This window comes from Physeter macrocephalus, chromosome 11 (assembly GCF_002837175.3).
Source record: "Physeter macrocephalus isolate SW-GA chromosome 11, ASM283717v5, whole genome shotgun sequence".
NCBI classification, from domain to species: domain Eukaryota; kingdom Metazoa; phylum Chordata; class Mammalia; order Artiodactyla; family Physeteridae; genus Physeter; species Physeter macrocephalus.
This window is the reverse complement of record NC_041224.1, coordinates 44,147,098-44,163,375: the sequence shown is the minus strand read 5'-3', so window position 1 is coordinate 44,163,375 and position 16,278 is coordinate 44,147,098. Positions and strand designations below refer to the sequence as shown.

Genomic DNA, 16,278 nt, shown 5'->3' with positions numbered 1-16,278 from the left:
CACACACACACACACACACACACACACACACACACACACACACACACACACAGAAAATCTGTTCTGCCAATCTTTGCCCTTTTTTTAATAAATCTATTTATTTTATTTTATTTTTGGCTGTGTTGGGTCTTCGTTGCTGTGCATGGGCTTTCTCTAGTTGCAGTGAGCAGGGGCTACTCTTCTTTTTGCGCGAGTTTCTCATTGTGGTGGCTTCTCTTGTTGTGGAGCATGGGCCTTAGGCGCACGGGCTTCAGTAGTTGTGGCTCACGGGCTCTAGAGCACAGGCTCAGTAGTTGTGGCACACGGGCTTAGTTGCTCTGCAGCATGTGGGATCTTCCCGGACCAGGGATTGAACCCATGTCCCCTGCACTGGCAAGCAGATTCTTAACCACTGCTCCACCAGAGAAGTCCCAATCTTTGCCTTTTGATTGGAGTATCTAATCCCTTTACATTTACCATAATTGCTAAAAAAAAGTAGGATTGCTATCTGCCATTTTGCTGTTTGTTTTCTTTACGTTGTGTCTTTTTGTTCCTCTATTACTACCTTATGTGTTATATGTTAAGTAGGTGTTTTCTAGTGTACCATTTTAATTCCTTTGTAATCTTTTTCACTGTTTTTTTCAGTTACTTTCTTAGTGCTTGCCTTGGCAATTAGAACTGACATCTTAACACATTATTGACCAGAGACATATCAATACATTTTTAGAGAGTGCTACAATTAACATCACCATGAGAAGTTATTAGAGCTTGAAATTGATCAAGGGTTCATTATACAACTTATGGTTGTCATTATCATTCACATTTTGCTCCGTTTGGTTTTTGCTTCAGTCTTGTGTATATTATAAATGTAAAATTTTTAAAAATGACACATCATGAAATTTTGAGTGAAAAATTTTTTGGTGAATTTTATGCAGATACTTTCTCTGATTGTCCAAGTGACATATATACTAGTGTCTTAGAAGATGATAGTTCTTCAGAATATAATTCTGATTCAGACGATGTGAATATTAGACCAACAAAAAGACAAAAAACCTTAGTGATTGATTCTGATACAGAAAGTGAAAATGAAATTCATGGTGCAGGAGAATGCTCCTTTGCTTCTACAGAAGAGTGGCTTGAAGACAACATTTTACAAAAATTAGAAGACTTTACAGGTGTGTCAGGTCTAACTATTGGATGTAATAACCCACAAAGTGTTAGTGAAATAACAGAATTAATTTTTTGGCCGGCCAAAATAAAAATCGCTGGCCACAGGCATTAGTTTCTGCAAAAATTCCCCCGGGCAATAATGAGTTAATTTATAACAATTTAGTTCAGATTAATACCAGCTTAGATTTAATAGTTATAAAACTTTGCTCTACATATAGCTTCATTCTTCCCCTTCCTCCTTTGTGCTATTATTGTCCTATAAATTACATCTTTACACATTTATTCCCACCAATGCAGATTTATAATTGTTTTATGCAGGTGTCTTATAAATCAGATAGGAGAAAAAATAATTACAAAGTACATTTATACTGTCTTTCATATTTTCCTATGTAGTTACCTTTACTGATGTTCTCTATTTCATGTGGATTCAAATTACTGTCTGGTGTCCTTTCATTCCAGCCTGAAAGACTCCCTTTAGCATTAGGACAGATCTTCTGGCAGCAAATTATCTTTTGTTTATCTGGGAATGTCTTAATTTCTCCATTTTGGAGGGATAGTTTTTCTGGCTATAGAGTTCTTGGTTGACAGTTTTGGAGGGATAGTTTTTCTGTCTGTTGAGTTCTTTCAGTACTTTGACTATGTTATTCCCATTTCCTTCTGCCCTTCAATGATTTTTTTAAATGAGAAATCAGCTGTTAATTGTATTGAGTACTCCTTTTACCAGATGAATTGCTTCTCTCTTGTTGCTTTCAATATTCTCTTCTTGTCTTTAACTTTTTTATTTAACTGTACAGTTCAGTGGCACTAAATGCAATAATTGCTCTATGCAATAATTGCTCTATCTAGAACTTCCAGTATTATGTTGAATAGAAATGGCAAAAGTGGGCATCCTTATATTTTTCCTATCTTATGGAAAAGTTTTCAATCTTTACATATTGAGTATGATGTTAAGTGTGGGTTTTTCACATGTCATTTTTTTTTATGCTGAGGCATCTTTGATTTTGATAGTTTGCTATGTGGTATGTCTAAATGTGGATCTCTTGGGTTTATCCTGTTTAGAGTTCTTTGAGCTTGAATGTGGGTTTTGTTTGTTGTTTGTTTGCTTTGTTTTTTGTTTTTTTGGCTGCACTGTGCAGCTTGTGGGATATTAGTTCCCCGACCAGGGATTGAACCTGGGCCCTTGGCAGTGAAAGCACAGAGTCCTAACCTCTGGACTGCCAGGGAATTCACTGAATGTTTAGATTAGTGTTCTCATTAAAATTGGGAAGTTTTGGGCCATTACTTCTTTTTTTTCCTTTCTCTCTTTCCTTTCCTTCTGGGACTTTCATTATGTCTATGTTGGTATACATGACGGGATCCCGCAGGTCTATGAAGCTCTGATCATTTTTCTTCTTTTTCTTTCTGTCCCTGAGACTGGATAATCTCAATTGCTCTATCTTCAAGTTCTCTGATTCTTTCTTCTACCAGATCAGATCTCCTGTTGAGTCCCTCTAGTGGATTCTTCAGTTCAATTATTGTACTTTTTAATTCCAGAATTTTTATTTGGTTCTTTTTTATAATTTCTGTCTCTTTATTGATATTCCCTATTTGGTGAGACAATTTTCCTTTAGTTCTTTAGACATGGTTTCCTTTTGTTCTTTGAACATATTTAAAATAGCTGATTTCAGTCTTTGTCTAGTAAATCTAATATCTGGGTGCTCTCAGGGACAGTTTCTATTGATTCCTTGTTTTCCTGTGTATGGACCATACTCTTGTTTCCCTGTATGTTTTTTATTTTTTGTTGCTGAAAACTGACATTTTATTTTATTTTTTTTTTTTTGCGGTACGCGGGCCTCTCACCATTGCTGCTTCTCCCGTTGCGGAGCACAGGCTCCGGACGCGCAGGCTCAGCGGCCATGGCTCACGGGACCAGCCGCTCCGCGGCATGTGGGATCCTCCTGGACGGGGGCACGAACCTGCGCCCCCTGCATCGGCAGGTGGACTCTCAACTACTGCGCCACCAGGGAAGCCCAAAACTGACATTTTAAATGATATTTTGTGGGAATTCTGGAAATCAGATACCACCCCCCTCCCCCAGATCTGTTGTTGCTGTTGTGGTGTTGCTTTTGTTTTTATAGTTGTTCTTCTGAACTAATTTTGTAAAATATGTATTGTTTGTTGTCTATGGGCACTGTTCCATGTGGCCACTGAAGTCTCTGTTTGGTTAGCTTTGTGGTCAGCTAATGATTTGGCAAAGATTTCCTTTAAAATGCCTGGAACCAGTGAGTTTCCCAGCCTTTGCTGAGGGACCCTGTGCATGTCAGGTATACACCTTCAGTTCTCAGGCAGGTAGCTTATAACTCCTTCTTAGCCCTTCTGCTTGTGCAGAGCCTCAGGATCAGCCAGAGGTGAGAGATTAGGGTCCTCTTGGGTGTTGCCTGGCCATACACACAGCCCTTTCCATGTGCACAACCCTAAGTATTTTCATGGTTTTCTAGGTTCCCAGGAATATGTCAGAATGTTTCAAAGTCCCCTATGCACCTTTCTCCAGGCTTATATTTTAAGTTCTTTCGTCAGCTTGTTGTGTGCCCAACTGTTATTGCTATCCAGGCAGCTGAAAAAGTAATCACTTGCAACTGGTTTAGACAAATGCCCCTGGTAAAAGATTGCACTGGGCGAGTTCTAAGTCAGGTCAAGTAAACACAAGTCTTGCGAGTGAAAATTTCTAGGGACTAGCCAGACAGGTCAGATAATGACAGTTATCTGGGAATTGGGCTTTGGTGGAGCTCCAGTCATATTCTGTCCCCTCCAGAGGCTGCTAGACTGGTGGCTTGTACCATGAGTGTGAACTGTTGGTTTCAAAGACTACTGGACTAGTGGGGGTAGGGGTTAGGAGGTGGAATGAGGGCATGTTGAAACACAACAGAACTTGTAATTCTCACTTAGATTCAGCTGTTTATCTTAAATAAACTCTCCCTGGATTGTTGCAAGTCTGGTTAATTTCCAGAATTCTGAACAAGTTGGTTTTCACTATTTTTGTTAGTGTTATAGTTGCTTTTATGGAGGAGAGCATTTTCCAAGGTCTTTATTATTCTACATTCCTGCTGACATCCATCAGTGATGATGTTTTGAAGTGAAGTATGTTAAAGGCACTTAATTTGGGTTACTGGATCCCCAAAAAGCTCTAAAGTATATTAGAAGGTGTTCCTTCTTCTGCACTATAAAATTATTTTAAAAATTAATGACATGGGTGGAAGTAGAAAAGGTAATGTTTCAGTTTTCTGTCTAAATTAAATACTTTTTCAGAGCTCCTAAATACTGCTGCTCTAAACACCATAGTAATAAGTAGTTTGATAATTCTGTTTCTGTATTCAACTACAAAGCTGTTTGTTTTTCCTGTTTACCCTTCAACCTTGTAAGAATTCTGCCCTTTTTCTTTCTTTGTTTCTGTACCACCTGTTTAAAACAATAAGGTTTCCCCTGTTCTGAGGAAGCTGGAGCTCTTAGGAGACTTAAGATATACAGTTGTTGTGTCCAGTTGTTGGAATCAGGGGATTTGCAGAAAGAAGTAGCATCTGAAATCATAGGATTCCTAATGCTGGAGGTGAGATGGAAAACAAAAACTTTTTTGGTTTTGGGTGGATTTTGGGGGGTTTGTAATTTGTTGAGGGAGGGAAAACTTAAAGTGTGCCAAACCTACCATAGCTCCTATTTATGAATAAGTACTGTTATAAAACAAAATAGTTGATGGATGAGCCATAAACCATTTAGATGTTTACGTTACATTTCTGGTATCATGGACATGTATCTCTTTGAAGAGTTGGCATATTTGAAAACATCAGGGAACTGGTGGAAGATCCTGATCTATGAAATCCTTTACAATTATAAGTTTATACCAGAGCAGAATGATTCCCTGAATCACTTACAGGACCAGTTCTAGGTTTCAATGCCAGTTCTATTAATTCAGCAAAAGAGTATTTCTTAGAAAGAGATATCAAACATTTAGATTTCTGCTTAACATTTTTTTAATCCCATGAACTTTTAGGTTCACAGTTTTCCAGGAGCATTATTGGTTGAATTAGCCAATGAGTTTGTTGATGCTATCAAAGAGGGCAACCTAATGAATGGAAAATCTTTGGAGCTATTACCCATCATTTTCACTGCGCTTGCTACCAAAACGGAAAATCTAGCTTATGGAAAAGGTAATTTTCTTCCAATCTTAGTGGCTTTTACTCTCTTCACTGAATTAAATTTATTCCTCAGTGTATTTTGCATTTCTAGGTGAACTAAGTGGAGAAGAATGTAAGAAGCAGTTGATTAACACCCTCTGTTCTGGCAGGTGAGTCTTTCTTATTAATATGTAGAACTTTCTCAGGACTACAAGTGACCAAAAAAAGAATTATCATTTATTTTAGGAATTTATACCACTCAGGTTTTTAGTCCATTTTGGTTTATGGTCTACCACTATAAAACCATTTAGTCTGTGATAAATTTTTTTTTTTTTTTTTTTTTTTTTGTGGTATGCGGGCCTCCCCCTGCTGCGGCCTCTCCCGTCGTGGAGCACAGGCTCCGGACGCACAGGCCCAGGGGCCACGGCTCACGGGCCCAGCCGCTCCGCGGCATGTGGGATCCTCCCAGACCGGGGCGCGAACCCGGTTCCCCTGCATCGGCAGGCGGACGCGCGACCACTGCGCCACCAGGGAAGCCCTGTGATGAATTTTTGAGAGAGGTTAGTTACTGTATTCTCTATTCTAAGACTATACATACAGTTTCTACTTACTTGACTCTCCATCTTTTATTTATTTATTTTTTTCGGTACGCGGGCCTCTGTTGTGGCCTCTCCTGTTGCGGAGCACAGGCTCCGGACGCGCAGGCTCAGTGGCCATGGCTCACGGGCCTAGCCGCCCCACGGCATGTGGGATCTTCCCGGACCAGGGCACGAACCCGTGTCCCCTGCATCGGCAGGCGGACTCTCAACTACTGCGCCACCAGGGAAGCCCGACTCTCCATCTTAACACAGCAGTTTATCCCTATAGCAGTATTTGGAGTCCCAAGGTCCTTAAGGCTGGAAAGTCACCCTGTCACTATCTTTCATATTTTTTTGAGGGAGTGAGATGTATAAGTGATGTTTGTATCTTTAAACCAGAAATATGAGAATCTACCCTAAGGAGAAATGGCAACATATAAGAAAATCTTCATACATGAACATTTCAACACAGAAATTTGTGACCAACTTAAGCATACAATAATAGAGATATGTTAGTTATGGTATGTAAGCTATGTATCAATAAGTTAAGGTAGAGCCACTCCATGTAACTTACACCCATTAAAATTAAGTATTTAAAGACACATCAAAGTTGAAAAATTCTTACACTATATATAATATATATATCTGTGTGTGTATATTTATAGTAAGAAATCCTTAATATATATATATATTTTTTTTTAATTAATTATTTTTGGCTACATTGGGTCTTTGTTGCTGTGTGTGGGCTTTCTCTAGTTGCGGTGAGCAGGGGCTACTCTTTGTTGCGGTGTGCAGGCTTCTCATTGCGGTGGCTTCTCTTGTTGTGGAGCAAGGGCTCTAGGGACGCAGGCTTCAGTAGTTGTGGCTCGCGGGCTCTAGAGCACAGGCTCAGGAGTTGTGGCACACGGGCTTAGTTGCTCTGCAGCATGTGGGATCTTCCCGGACCAGGGCTCGAACCTGTGTCCCCTGCATTGGCGAGCAGATTCCTAACCTCTGCCCCACCAGGGAAGTCCCTTACAGAAATAATTTTAGGCATGAATCAGCACATGTATATTTATCCATTTATTTGTTTGTTTTTAATTACACAAAAGAGTTTATTCATTACATTGTAATATACCTTTCATTTTTCATTTAACACATCTGTTCATGTCAGCATATACTTTACATCATTCTTTTTAACAGTTCCATAGTATTCTGTTATAATATTTGGCTAGTGTCCAATTGTTAGATTGTTTTTTGCTGATAAATAATATTTGGCTATTTGGTTTTTTGCTATTATAAAAAGTGTTGGAATTAACATCCTTATATGTCTAGGTGACCTTTTATAAGCATGTACATGGGATATATTTCTAATAGTAAGTTGGATGGGTCTTTGGTTATGTACATTTTTAAAGTTGATAAATAGTATTGCCAACTTGTCTTCCCAGAAGGATTATATCAGTGTACATCCCCTAAAACAGTATGTGAAGTACTTGTTTCCCAAAATCTCACCAGCACTGAATATCATCAGTTTGATTTTGCCAGTCTGATAGGTTAAAAGCTGTTATTTCATTGTTTTAAATGTCATTTCTTTGATCTTGTTTCCCAGTGGTACCAAATCAAACTTGAAATGGCTCTAATTGTTTCCTCCTTACTAATTTTACAAAGCAATATGTAAATAAGTTTAAATGACATAAACTTTCTTTGTCTAATTTCTTTAATCAGATGGGATCATCAATATGTAATCCAACTCACCTCCATGTTCAAGTAAGCATCATCATTACCTTTTCTTTTTATATCCTGCTATGAGAACTTACCTACCAGAAACTGAAATGTAGCAAGCTCAAATACCACTGTTCCCCAAATAAGAGTATCGGTACCTTTGTGTTCTGTTACAGAATTTCCCCCCCTCTTTTTTACTTTGATTTCTTATTTAAAGTATAACTTTATGATTTTTTTTTTCCCAAGATAACTTTGCTTAGGTAAGGTTATTGGTCCCCTTTAAGGTTCTGCATTAGAGAAAAATCAAAAGAGGTAGTTATAGTATTCTAATATCTCCCAAATTAGGCTCTGATCTTTAGAATCTTTGATCCACAGGGATGTCCCTCTGACTGCAGAAGAGGTGGAAATTGTGGTGGAAAAAGTGTTGACGATGTTCTCCAAATTGAATCTTCAAGAAATACCACCCTTGGTCTGTCAGCTTCTGGTTCTCTCCTCAAAGGTATAAATGAAAAAGTTGCTTTTTTTTTTTTTTTTTAACTCTGGTGAAATGACCAGTTAGTACCATTCAACTTGTTCATATTCTTGTTTTATATACTAGGGCGTAGATGCTTTTATTTCATGTATGATGATTTGGTCTAGTAAAAAGGTCATGGTCCTCAGCCAAAGTAAACATACATTATCTCTTGTAGTACCACATTTTGTGTGTGTGTGGTAGTAAAACGGATAAAGATCTCAGAAAGGGTGGACTATAGGCCCCTTAAAGTCTGATATTAAGATGTATTTCAAACTCAATTTCAACATGAAAGTGTTCTATAAATTCTTAGTGTGACTCTAGGTTATAATTTATTTATTTAAATTCATACTTGAAAATCCTTCAAGCTGAAAAGAACTTTAAGTTCAACTTGCCCTTTATGGGGAGACGTTACTTATTTTGTATTTTTTTCAGGGAAGCCGGAAGAGGGTTTTGGAAGGAATCATAGCTTTCTTCAACAAGCTAGATAAGCAACACAGTGAGGAACAGAGTGGTGATGAGTGAGTAATACAGTATAGAATAAAATCATTTTTCCAAATTCATCTTATTGTTATCTAACTGTTCAGTCCATACCTTCACCTCAGCACAGAATTTCCCTAGTCCCCTTAGCCGCTCAGTAATAAAATTAAAAGAATAATGCAGTCTCTTCAACTCTTTCATTTTAATCTTTCCAGGAAAACAGCAATAATTGTTCTGTAAGTTGCAAGCTTTAAAGCTATTTAAGTGTTTACTCTGTGCCAGAAACTATTTGGCCCTAGGACTACAGTGATGAACTAGTCGGACAGGGTTCCTGCTCTCATGGAGATATTTCAACGAGAAGAGAAAATAAAATAAATAAATAAATAACAAAAATATTAGAGTGAAAAGTGTTATACATATATTTCAAATGGATGATGTGATAGTGACAGCGTAGCTACTTTAGGTTGAGTGGTCAGGGAAAACTTCTCTGAGAAGGTGCTATTTTAACTGAAGCCTAAATGATAAGAGCCACAATATATAGATCAGGAAAAAGCACATTCTCAGTTAGTGGGACAGTTAGTGCAAAGGCAGGACACAGCATGATGTGGCTGAAAAAGAGGATTTTTTTTAAAACATATTTACAGAGTGCTTGCTCTGTGCCAAGTGCTGTTCTAATCACTTTAAACCTTACAGCAACTCTATTTTGCCTCTGTTTTATGCATGTAGAAACCAAGGCACAAGATATTAAGGAGTTTCCAAGGGTTATGTAGCCATAACTTGGTGGACCTGGGATTTGAATTCAAGCAGTTTGGCTGCAGAATTCGTGTTTTTAATCCTGTTGCAGCCTACTGTTTCTAATCTGGAATAACTTTTAGTTATTTGGCTTGAGCAATTGATTAGAAGGTGGTCTTGTATACTGAGTTAGGAAAGACTGACAAAAGCAGGTTTAGGGGGAAATACGCGCAGTTTTGACCATGTAAGTTTGAGATGTGTATTAGTATCCCATATGGAGGTGTTGTGCAGGCAGTCTGGGGTTTTAGGGAGAGGTCAGGACAGGAGATACAGATTGGAAAGGACTAAAGCCTTCAGACTGGATAGGGTCACCTAGGGAAATCGTGAAGAGATGAGAAAGAAACCCAAGATTGAGCTCAGAGGCATTCACCATTTAAAGGGAGGATGAGCCAGCACAGATAATTAAGAGGCCAGTGACAATGCCCCAGAAGCTAAGAGAAGAAAATGTTTCAAGAAAGAAGGGGTCAACTGTGTCAGATCTGCTGAGGCTTTAATTAAGATGAGACTTGGTTATTGGTTTTGACAGTGTAGAGGTCAGTTGCTTATTCTTGCAAGGGCTACAAATAGCATTGGAAGGGAGGTTAGGGAGGGGACAGAAGCCTAATTGAATTGAATTGAACTGGGAAGAGGTAAAGAAGTGGAAATAATGACTATAGACAATTCTTTCAAGAAGTTTTGTAAAAAGCAGAGAATGAGACAGTAGATTTTGTACTTTGTGCCTGCCTCCAGTGATCATATTAGTTCCGCTTGAGTTTTTCTGTTTGTTCATATGAGCATATGCACTGTTGTCTCTTTCCCAAACTATAGCTCATACCATTCTGTTGAATCTTTTAGGCTGTTGGATTTTGTTACTGTACCATCAGGTGAACTTCGTCATGTGGAAGGCACTATTATTCTACACATTGTGTTTGCCATCAAGTTGGACTGCGAACTAGGCAGAGAACTACTGAAACTCTTAAAGGTAGCCACACACTCTTAAGGAGATCCAGGATCTCTTTATGAAACAGGGATGTTTGAACTCAAGCCTCTTTTATGCTGGTTAATGACAGGAAACAAATACATAGAAATATTGTAGAACGACCCTGGGTCTAGAGGATCTCTTTTTTTTTTTTACTTTGAAAGTGGATGATATATGATATCACTACATTCTTAAGCAAGTTCCGTTTTAAAACCATACCTTAAGTGTTTTAGTGTTTAAAAAGAAAAAAAAGGTGAAGACTGTTCAGCAGGAAACTCAAAATTTAACCTTAACTCCATTATTCTGAGCTTCAGTCTTGACCTCTATTTCCGTATTTGTGAATTGGGGAAATTGCCTATTTCTAGTAATATATTGTGGGGTTTTGTGAAGCTAAGTCATTCATCATTAAATATTTGTGAAGTAGTAAGATAAAAATTAGAAATGTTTTTAACTCTTTTTAAGTATTTTGCTACATTTACCTTATCTCACTTTCTCACAAGTATAGATTTTTTTCTGAACCATTTAAAAGAAGAAATCATGACACTTCAATGTCTGAATACTTCCACAGATGTCTCCTAAGAATAAGGATTAATACCTTTTCATTGAGTTTTTTGAAGCATCCAGCCCAGTTTTCTTGTGTCTCTCATTGTCAGACTTGTCTGTTTCCTCATGATTAGATTCAAGTTAAACATTTTTGGCAAGAATATGTCATAAGGGATGTTGTATACTTTCTCTTGTTGGGGTCAGCATACTTTCTCTAAAGGGACAGACACTAACTATTTTAGGCTTTGCAGGTGATACGGTCTCTGTCAGTGCTACTCAGCCCTACTGTTGTAGCAAGAAGGCAGCCAGAAACAACACATAAATGAATGGCTGTGTGCCAATGAAACTACGTGGGCACTGCAAGTTGAATTTTATTTAATTTTCATGTGTCACAGAATATTATTCTTCCTTTGATGTTTTTTTCCCCTCAACAATTAAAAAAGTGAAAATCAGTCTTAGCTCATGGGCTGTACAAGAATAGGTGATGGGCTAGATTTGTCCCAGAGGCTGTAGTTTGCCAACCACTATTCTGTTGCATTATGTCAAAAGGCTCATAGTATCAGGCAGTCTTAGCCAAATCATTTGATCAAGACAGTGACCATCAGTTTTCTTCATTTGCAAAGATATATGTTCCCTTTGTAATTAGAAAGTAATCCATGGGATCATAATTCGAGGCATGCGAAAATTCTTTTCCTCAGCAACCTTTCACACAGTGGATTTTGTTTTCCCGTCTACTGATGATTCTTGGCCTAAATCACTAATTATACTGGGAGTTGCAAAATGGTAGAATTAAGATTAGAAATTTTAAATTCTGTCATTCCTTCTACATTATTAGCTGGTTTTCTTCTGTGAAAAGAGCCACCCCCCCCATTTTTGGGGATATTGTTTTGCAGCCATGAACCTTTTAAAATTCAGTCTACTCATATGCAGTACCCAAAGTGACCCATATTTGGCTAATTAGATCCTTGAGGTAGGCTTATGTGTCTTTCTGACATGGCCCCATTAGTCTTTGAGCACTTCTGTGGCATAAGCTATCCAAGACACACTTGTACTTTCCTTACCCCATCCTGATTTCTCTAAGGAGCCTTGGGTCCCTTTTGTAGGAAAGGATATTTAAAGACCATGATGTGGGGACTAGCCTTTAAAGCTCCTTTGTCTTCTCTGTATCTGTTCACTCTTCTTTTTATTTAGGTTTACAGTAACTATATTATTGATCTTTTCAAAGAATGAGCTTTGTTTATCGACTGTTTTATATTTGTTTGTTGGTTTTCTGTTTATTCATCTTTGATTTTATATTTGTTCCTTTTTTTTCTTTTTTTAAAATTAATTAATTTATTTGTTTTTATTTTTGGCTGTGTTGGGTCTTCGTTGCTATGCACAGCCTTTCTCTAGTCGGCAAGCCAGGGCCACTCTTCATAGCAGTGCATGGGCTTCCTATCGTCGTGGCTTCTCTTGCTGCGGAGCACAGGCTCTAGGCCCGCGAGCTTCAGTATTTGTGGCACGCAGACTCAGTAGTTGTGGTGCACGGGTTTAGTTGCTCTGCAGCATGTGGGATCTTCCCGGGCCAGGGATCAAACCCATGTCCCCTGCATTGGCAGGAGGATTCTTAACCACTGCTCCACCAGGGAACCTGTATTCCTTTTTTTCTTTTGTTTCTTGTCTATCATTTCTTTCAGGGCTCAAAGACCTATTTTTTAAGCTTTATTGAGGTACAATTTACATAACATAAAATACAGCCATTTGGGGCTTCCCTGGTGGCACAGTGGTTAAGAATCTGCCTGCCAATGCAAGGGACACGGGTTCGAGCCCTGGCCCAGGAAGATCCCACATGCCATGGAGCAGCTAAGCCCGTGCGCCACAACTACTGAGCCTGAGCTCTAGAGCCCGCAAGCCACAACTACTGAGCCCACGTGCCACAACTGCTGAAGCCTGTGCGCTTAGAGCCCGTGCTCCACAACAAGAGAAGCCAGGACAATGAGAAGCCCACGCACCACAACGAAGAGTAGCCCCTGCTCACTGCAACTAGAGAAAGCCCACGCACAGCAACGAAGACCCAACACAGCCAAAAAAAAAAAAAGAAAAAAAAATACACCCATTTTAAGTGTGTAATTCATTGATTTTTCATAAGTTTATCCAGTCGTGCAACCATCATCATAATTCAGTTTTAGAACATTTTCATCACCTCGTAAGATCCTTCATGCCTGTTTCTATAGATTTACCTTTCCTGATTTCATATAAATAGAATCATACAGTATGTAATCTTTTGTGTATGGCTTCTTTCATTTAGCATAATTTTCGAGGTTTATCCATGTTGTAGCACTTACAAGTATTTCATTCCTTTTTATTGTTGAATAGTATTCCATTGTATAGACATATCCATTGTTTAGCTGTTCACCAGTTGATGGACATTCGAGTTTTTACTTTTTGGCTATGATGAATAATGCTGTTGTGAACATTCACATGCATGTCTTTGTGTGGACATATGTTTTCATTTTTCTTGGGTAGATACCTACAAGTGGAATTTCTGGGTTATGCAATACATTTCCCTCTCCCTCTCTCTTCTTCTCCCTTTCCCTCTTTCTCTCTATATATAATGTTTTTCTTGGCCATGCTGTATGGCATGTGGGATCATAGTTCCCTGACCAGGGATTGAACCTGTGCCCCCTGCAGTGGAAGCACGGAGTCTTAATCACTGGACCACCGGGGAAGTCCCATATGTTTATAATTTAAAGAAACTACCAAATTGTTCTCCAAAGTGGCTACATCATTTTACATATCCATCAGCACTATATGAGGGCTCCTGTTTATCCACATCCTGGCCAACATTTGTTTTTTGTTTTTTTTTTTTTTACTATACCTATTCTAATAGCTGTGAAACAGTATCTCATAGAGGTTTTACTTTGCAGTTCCTTAGTGACTTATGATAACCGAACATCTTTTCATGTGCTTATTTAGCTGTTCTAATATCTTTGTTGAAATGTCTATTCAGATCTTCTGCCCATTTTTTGATTGTGACTTAAAGAGTTTTAAGAATACTTTGTATATCATGGGTACAAGTCCTTTATCATGTATGTAATTAGCAAATATTTTTTTCAGTCTGTGGCTTGTTTCATTTTCTTAATGGTGTCTTTTGAAGCGCAAAAGTTTTGATTTTTAATGAGATCCAATTTATCAGTTTTTTTCTTATATAAATTATGTTTTTATTGTATCTAAGAAATCTTTAATCCAAAGTCTTGAAGATTTCCTACTGTTTCCTTTTAAAAGTTTTATAGTTTTAGCTCTTGTATTTAGGTTTCTGATCCATCTAAGGACTTGTTTTTAAGTAGGATATATTATACTTTTAAGATGTAAGTTATGACTCCTTTTTGCTTTATCTGTTCTAGGCAGGACAGCAAGGAGATTTCAGTAGTAATATATGTCCTTTCAGCATTGCCCTCTTCCTCTCTGTAACAAGAATACAAAGATTTGAGGAACAGGTATTTATGAATGACTTTTTGGTTCCTTCTGTAGTTGATAAAGTGTACAATAGCCTGTTTTTTTATTATCTTTTCCTAAACAATTCCACTCCCACCCTGCCAGCAGCATATTCCCCTATAAGAATGTAGGCCCACACTGTTCTCTGCAGGCTGCTTGAAGACTTCTTCAGATACTTGGTTTATACCTCCACTTCCTATTGTGTGGTAAGCCAGGTGGTAAGATGGGAATAAGAGTGGAAGTATCACACAGTCCAAGTAGCAAGAATGGGAAGTTTAGCTGGGTATTCATTGCAGTTGTATTATGTTGTAGCTTTCTAAGAAACTGTCCCTGATCAACTTGAAATAAATGAGAATCTGTTATTTGAAAGAATGAAAATATAAAATCCTTTACCCTTTTTTCTCATATGTGTTTCTCTGGCTGTGGGTAATATTGATTTTTAGCCCTTTTTCTCTCAAGGAAGGCTTGTCTTCAGCTCTTTTAAGTTCCCACTGAAAGTCATAATTTTTGTATCATACTCATCAGGGAAACAGTTGTCATAGGGATATGAGTGTATGGCAACAAGTAGGAAGAGTTACAGGGTTAAGATTCTATAGTATGGGCTATCATTTTTTGCTTCATTTTCCTATTTCTTTCATTATATTAGGTATTTGACCTTTTAAAGTCTTTGGTTATAAAAAGCTTTAAGGATCTTCAGCTTCTCCAAGGCTCAAAATTTCTTCAGAATCTAGTTCCTCATAGATGTTGTGTTTCAACCATGATCTTGGAAGTGGTAAAGAATAGGTAAGTTCATGAACCATAAGGTTCTTAGGGTATTTAGAGTTAAGATCAGAAGATCCTTGAATCCCAAGGGCTGAGTTCTTGGCCACCTTGATAGCAAGGATACAAAACTGAAGTAGGTACCTTTGCTCCTTTCATGCTATTACTACTCTATTGGCCTGAGTCTTCATTGGCTTTTTAGGTGAGTAGAAAACCGAGTTTTATTTACTTTAACTTTTGGAGTTTGGGACTGGTGGATGGAATTGAATTAACAGTTTTAGACAATTAAATTAGCAGTTTTAGGCAAATCCATTTTAAATCAAATTGAAAAAACTGGTAACCATCCTCGTTACTTTCATGTTTAATGTTGTATTTCAGAGTATACATTAGCTGTTACAACAGTCTTTACTGTGTCATACTTTGTCTGTGGTTTGTCTCCATGGTTTGCTATATTTAGCTCTATTGACATACTTTGTGTTTACCTGCAGATACTTAGAGGTGCAGAACATTAATGTACTAGGGGAAAAAACCACCTACGAACCAATACAACTTCCAGGTTATATTTACTCCCCTATTTACCAATCATGTATGAGCTCTTTCATGTTACAGATAAACATTTTGTAGCAAACCAACTACAACTGTCTCCTCCCTCCAAGATGGGAACTTTAGCCCACAGCACACACTATTTCTCCACTTCATTCTTGTTAAGATTATTAACAGACTATACTTATTTAGACTTCATAATTTTACTGGTTTCTTTGTTTACATCTATCTTTTGAACCTCATACTTTTCACTTGGAAATACGCCATAATATGGCATAATATGCCAAATACGCCATATATATTTTTTGCAGTAATCCTTTCTGATATGGTTTGTGGATAGTAAACTTTTCATATCTGAAAATGTCTTTATTTTGCTCTCCCACTTGAACAGTAATAGTTGGACGAGGTTTAAAATTCTGAGTTTATAATCAGTGTTACATAGTCTTTTTGCATCTAGAATTGCTGATGAAAAGTCTGATGGTTATCTGATTCTTGTATTATTTTAGATAATCTGTTATTTTTCTTCATGGGAACTTTTAAGACTTTATTTTTATCCTTGATCTTCTGAAATTTAACACAGTTTGTGTTTATGTAAGTTCCTTTTAAATTCATTTCTGCTTGGTAATTGGTGTGCCCTCTCAC

General features: G+C 37.8%; 1 protein-coding gene across 9 annotated transcripts in view; it reads left to right on the top strand.

Moving 5' to 3' along the window:
- Window positions 1-16,278, top strand: part of FANCI (FA complementation group I) — an 82,995-nt gene that overhangs the window by 17,203 nt on the left and 49,514 nt on the right. For all 9 annotated transcript variants that reach the window (XM_007113508.4, XM_007113507.4, XM_024117252.3 and 6 more), the window contains exons 4-12: window positions 4,602-4,732; window positions 5,174-5,330; window positions 5,410-5,467; window positions 7,580-7,621; window positions 7,952-8,075; window positions 8,523-8,608; window positions 10,194-10,320; window positions 14,244-14,336; window positions 14,981-15,117. In XM_007113508.4, coding sequence (XP_007113570.2) covers window positions 4,602-4,732; window positions 5,174-5,330; window positions 5,410-5,467; window positions 7,580-7,621; window positions 7,952-8,075; window positions 8,523-8,608; window positions 10,194-10,320; window positions 14,244-14,336; window positions 14,981-15,117 — 955 coding nt within the window. The remainder of the gene's footprint in view (window positions 1-4,601; window positions 4,733-5,173; window positions 5,331-5,409; window positions 5,468-7,579; window positions 7,622-7,951; window positions 8,076-8,522; window positions 8,609-10,193; window positions 10,321-14,243; window positions 14,337-14,980; window positions 15,118-16,278) is intronic.